This window comes from Embiotoca jacksoni, unplaced genomic scaffold (genome assembly GCF_022577435.1).
Source record: "Embiotoca jacksoni isolate LCO1_2020_lvr unplaced genomic scaffold, fEmbJac1.0.p SCAF_13, whole genome shotgun sequence".
NCBI classification, from domain to species: Eukaryota; Metazoa; Chordata; class Actinopteri; family Embiotocidae; genus Embiotoca; species Embiotoca jacksoni.
The window spans coordinates 14,777,509-14,783,649 of NW_027185263.1; the positions used below are offsets into that span (position 1 = coordinate 14,777,509).

The window sequence follows — 6,141 nt, forward strand, 5'->3', positions numbered from 1 at the left end:
CAACTGAAAGGGAAGTGTTGAATACCACTCTGCGGCTGTTTAGAATATGATAACAGAAATGTTAAGACATATATCTGAAGATAAGATTGTTTTACTGTTTAAAAAGCAGTATAACTATTATTCTAAGTATTATTTCAGGAAAGCTGCACTACATCCTGTGTTACTACTGAAGCGTCCATATTTACTTTCGCAGAAAGGAGCTGAAGAGTCATTACATCTCATTAGCTTTTTCATTAACACGTTCCATCAAACACTGACATCATCAAACATTTTGTCTCAGTGGGTGGATAACAGCGGCGTTGTATTTTTCACTGGCTACTGTAATACTGAGGATATGCAAAGTTTACAATTCTCTTCCCTCCCTAAAGGCTGTGTTATATTGCAATGCATAACATTTCAATTTTAACCTCAGTATTTGATAGTCAATCTTCAGCAAAATGTCACGAGGATGCCTAATCCTGACTACCGTGCTAAGAATAATGTCATAATTTGTGTAACCACCACCCAACTAGCAACCTTTACTCTACTCACTCTCTCTTTCTATTTTTTTGGCCGTGTGAGGACCTTAGCTCATATCAATGCCGTTTCATAAGTCCCACCTCGAAATGTCACACAGGAATGACCTGAATGTAGTGGCACTGTGTTTGTTTACAGACATGACAGCATCACAACTCTCATCTGTTTCATGGTGTTTGAGCACATTATAATATCTGTGTTAAAAGGTCTCCCTTTTTCTGTTGGGTGCTTGCGAACAAACCGAGTGTGATGTTTTGAGTTGCTAAAACAGACTTTTTTTGGACTGTCACAAACAAATAAGATATAAATAAATGAAAATGATGTTACACAGTGTCTTGTCTTTTTGCCTTTGATGGTGACAAATCACACAAATTGCAAAGGCAACCGTGATGACTGGGTGCTGCGCAGTCACTAAAATAAAGTCGCAAATGTGAGTAAAATTGATGTGACAGTCTATAATGTTAAGAGGTTTGTTGACAAAAAGTATTCCATTAGCCGGCACCAACGAAGCAAACCATGGTGATACATTGTGTTTTAAAAATGCTTTTAAAAGTCTATACATATGCCTCTTGACTGATAACATTTGTGTGGATCCATAATGACGCGCAAACAAACGAACAGTTTGTTGACTACTGACTTCTTCTAATTGGCTGTTCCATTACCCAGCCTCCATTGTTGCTAATATAGAGTATGAGACAAGTGCTGTCAGACAACAGAATTTAAATGAGATGATTTATGTTATGGTTGGCACACTGGCTCAGTGGTTGGTACTGTCATTTAACAGCAAGAAAGGTCCTGTGGGGTCCTGTCAGTCTGTTGGCCCTGTGATGGACTGGCATCCCATCCAGGGGGTTTGCCTGCATGCTTTCTGCTCAATGCATGCTGGATGCGCCCCATGACCCAGAATGTAAATGAGTGGGGACAGAAATGATACATTTGAATTTTTTTATGTAACTTGTGAAATAAAATATGGACGTTTTAACAGCTGAACAGTCCTGTGCCGACAACTGCTAGGGTTATAGAGTCAATGATTATTTGGCTAGAGTCTTACAGTAAAGATTACGAATATATTTAGATACATTTTGAATACCTTTGTGGTTAAAATGTGGCTGATCTAGTCTAGGAATGCCTCAGCATCAAGCTGTCATATTTTGTTTCCTTAAGAAAGTCTCTTTATGTGGAGCTGTCAGTGGTGCTGAAACAGAAACTCAGGGTCCTGCAGAAAAACACTGGTCATTTGAGGGCTTATAAACAAGGGCCACTCTAACAAGAGTCAATTTAAGGTGAAAACTTTCTATCAGTAGAGTTCAGAAGAAAACAGTTTGGGCTCACAACTGAAATATTCCTTTGACTGCAAAGCAAAGGGCACTTGTCAGTCAGGTGTTTTCTGTCATTTAAATCATGTTTGAAATGAGTCCGTCAGTCCAAACTTGGAAAATTTGAAATCAGCCAGAGTTACGATGGATAAAAGTAGTTGAGATGGGCACCTGTCTGTGTCAAAAATATGGCTCACATTGCGCAGTCTCATCATTATGCCCTCTAATAGATCACATACTATGTACGGAAGTCAGTCAGATGACAGAATTGAGGGAGTACTTGTGCCTCCTTCACACAAATGTTCCATTCAATTTCTACCATGAAATTGAATATGCTGAAATATATACCGAGAACTAGTTTATTACATATATCTGCAAAATATGACGTTGACCAATAATGCAACAGACCAGCAATTAACCCTGCGTTTGCTAAGCTTCAAACATTCACTTTCGGTTAACAGTCTGAACTATGCTGATTCATCCCAAATGACCTTAGAGTTCAATTGACATATCTGGCATTATGTCAACAAAAACTGACCAATATGAACTTCATAAAAATGGGATAAATAGCAGATTCATCACCTCGCTTTGTTTCGACTTCATTGACACTGTACCACATAAACTGTATAACTCAGTACTAGTGTCCAGCAAACACACCAAATCCACACCCACATTATCTGCTGTGTAGTACCTCCACCTGCACTACGTTTACTCCACTGACACAGATTTGTGTTTTATGGGCTGCCGGGGACAGAGTAGAACAAAACACTTTGTGATGAGGACACTTCCTATCCAGAAGCTTCCAACCATGGCTGCAGCCGCATTCATATACATTATGTATTACATTTAACTTGCAGACATACAGACAGATAAGGGAAGCTTTCCAGAGTACATGAGTAAATATAATCTCAATGGCACATTAGACATCTTATGTATACAAGTCACATAAGCACAATTATAGGTGTACAACTCTTTTGGATGACAACAGAAGACAAACAAAAAATAATATTATGAGGGCATAATTAATTCAAGAAATAATTACTTAAAGCATCTTTCTTTTAGAGAATATACAAAAAGTTTTTTTTTGGTTTTTTTTGCCAGCACAAATTTCAAACAGTAACATTGCTCATTTAAAAGCTGTCAAATATTTAAGTCTAGTACGAAATGTCTTCAATTAGGGCAACCCTCATGAATAAATGAGCAACTTTGGTCTACCCATAAGCCACTGGCCTTGAACAATCTCACACCAACACTAAATCAACCAAATATGGACTGGCATTAGAGAAACATATCAAGAGAAACAACACATTTCCTGTAAATCATATATTCGATATCTTTTTGGTGCACTTGAGCTGGAAGACGCTTCAGGTCACATAAAACGTGTTTTCTACAGCTTCATGTGGTGAAAGACAGCATTTAAACCACGAGGTTAAGTAATAGATGTATTCATAAACGTACCGTCGGCTTGGGTGTACAGAAGTCCACAGAGAAATAAATACTGTAGAGGACCCATTCTGGCATATTGGCCTCGTGAGCTATTGGCGCATGAATTCCTCCTCAAGCAGAAAAAAAAACACCCAATCAATTAACCAATCAATCCCGTTTTCACTTGTGCGACTTTGTGACAATTTACTGGTTGAAGTTAGTGAACTAAAACAGCCAAAACAGTTATCTGAGCCGCGGAAGGAGATCGTTCTCATTCACATGTCCATTCTTCCTCTCCAAGAGCGCACCAGTAAAGCTGTGGTCTGTTGTCGACTCGCCGGCACGTTGGCAATATTCTGCAGCCACCAATTGCAAACATCACCGACGCCCGAAGACGCTCCAGTTCCTGGCGGTCCCCGCGTCCGACCGCATTCTTCACACACTTTTTTTTTTTTTTTTTTTTTTACCGCGTCCGACGGCGGTGAAACGCATCCATCCTCGCGCGGGACAAGTTGAGGGATGAAGGGTGGAGATGGGATTCAGTCAGAGGTGAGGAGCTGAACGGTGCAGCACAGCTCAGCCCCTCCTCTCCACTTCACTCCGCTGCTCTGGGAGAAACTACCCCGCGAATTTAACATGCATAATAAATCGGAACACTACAACTCCGGAGCAATTTAGATTCTGGTGGTGATAATGACACTTATTGGTGTTTTCTTTCGTTTTAGCACGGAGACAGTTTAACGCAGGCAGCTGATACAGTCGCTGAGCATTGTCTTTGCGGCTTAATCAATTTGTATGTAGAAAGTGTGCTGCTTTAGCCATTTTTTGGTCACTTTTATTTTCTTTCATCCATCTTTGACAGATTAGATGTTAGATTGCCGATTCAATGCAATTCAATCGCACTGAATTGCATATATATCCTTGGCAATTTACAGAAAGCTCATTAAATGTCCTTTGATTTTACAGAAGTGTTTTTCTAATCTCTTTGAAACATCTTATTAAAATGCAGCACTGGGACACTGTACCATACACACATTACAGACAGCCTGCCAGGTTTGCTTTTACACATTTACACATAAATCAGTACAATCTAATAAAAAGACAATTTACATCCCCCAGATAATGCTCTGGTATGCAACATTGCACCTGCAGTGACTACAAATACTAAAGCCATTTTGTTTGTCCAACACGCAAACATTCCTCCTCTATCTTGCAGATTTGCTGTCGGAAAGCTGATGCATCGTTTCTGCGTGATCATTTCCTCCTTAATCCTTGAAATTTTATGAACAGGTCTCCACCATCCTGCCAAAACCACAACAGGTTGAGTAAAGTGATCTAAACAAAGCCTTCCAGATTTACTAGCCGGTATTTTATTTTCATGTTCATGGTTGAAAAAGCTATTACAAAAGGTGGAGAGTTGTAAAGAAATGGCTCTTCATTCCTGCCCACTGCCTGAGGTGCTTATCCTGCCTTGTTGTCAATACTGATCAATATTGTCAATGGCATTATAAATGCGGCGCCTCACCGTGAGATGAGAACGAGATAGGCTGTATCAGGTACTATTGATCCGAAGGGTGAAATTAAACCATTTTTGGCTCTGTGTTCGCAGCAGTAGATCGAATAATAATTGTGGACAATGACTAAATTGAGTCTGTATGAAGGAAAGGTAAAGTGAACACAATCGTTTAAATTGGATAAATCTCATCAATCAGACAATTATGTTTTCAGGAGGATTTTCCTGTCAAAAATTTCCTATAGCAGCAGCTCTGTTCATGGTGTTGTAAAGATCTCTTTCCTCTCAATAACTTCAATAGTGTGATAAGCCTTTAAAACTGGTGCATTAATAGATTAGAGGCCTTTTGGTGGGAAAAGAGTGCTATTTTTCCATTCCTGAAAAATCACAATGCATCGGTAAGTAACTTGACACCAAATGACTGGTTTTCAGTTTTAATGCCGAATGTGACCTCAACCCAAGTCCTCTCCCTCAGAAGTGCAAACAGGAGATAATAAATGGGCTTTTCAAGAAATTAATAACCTCACAAGATCCATCAAGGTGAACTTTAATGACGTGAGGAGGAATCTTCAAGAACGCTGCTAATTACCAAATGACTTGATACACAGTAATGCTGCCATTCATCATGAACACCTACAGTTACTATCAATTTCATATCTCTTACCACAGAAAATTAGGAAAGCATGCAAAGCTAATATAACCTATTTTGTGTTATTGTGATGGGAAGCACTCTAAATGGATTACACAAAGCTCGATTTAGAAGTCACAAACATTATAAGTGAAATTATATGTTGCACTGAAAACAGTAATATTAATATACTGTATATCAATGAAGTGGTATTTGTAAAATTGCATAGCTCTGTACTGAATAGTATTTCAGTACTGAGTTCTATAACACAAATTACCATCTGAAAATAGGTATAATAGCTCTGGGAAAGGTACCTATATGTGAGGGTGAAAATAGCATCAAAATGGAGAAGCACATTAGAAAAGGGCATGTGGCATAGGTAATTGTGTAATGGCATTTGAAGCCTAGCATAAGGTCGCAAAAGAAATACATTTATTGCGTGAGGTGATTTGATGTTTATCTCCGAAGTTGAATAAGATAAGGTAGGCAGAGAAAGACCCCATCTCTCATCCCTCACTAAGATAGACGGGTTTCCAGGCAACGTGGGATTCTGCTGCCTTTCTTACACAAACCAAAATCAAAAGGACTAGCGACTCTCATCAATCTACCTCTCTCTCCCCGCACTGATCACACATAGGAGACAGTGTCAAGGTCAGAAGTTTTGTCCGCACCATTACCTACTCATAGCTGTGTTTGTCCAAGCCACGAGTGTTGGAGGTAACAGATGGTGTGTGTGACAGTGT

General features: G+C 39.3%; 1 protein-coding gene across 2 annotated transcripts in view; it reads right to left on the reverse strand.

Annotated features, from left to right (window-relative positions):
• Nucleotides 1-3,834, reverse strand: part of LOC138196609 (roundabout homolog 2-like) — a 77,078-nt gene extending 73,244 nt beyond the window's left edge. For both annotated transcript variants that reach the window (XM_069146839.1, XM_069146838.1), the window contains exon 1: nucleotides 3,291-3,834. In XM_069146839.1, the coding sequence (XP_069002940.1) occupies nucleotides 3,291-3,345 (55 nt within the window). In that variant the 5' untranslated portion in view covers nucleotides 3,346-3,834. The remainder of the gene's footprint in view (nucleotides 1-3,290) is intronic.
• Nucleotides 3,835-6,141: the final 2,307 nt, after the last annotated feature.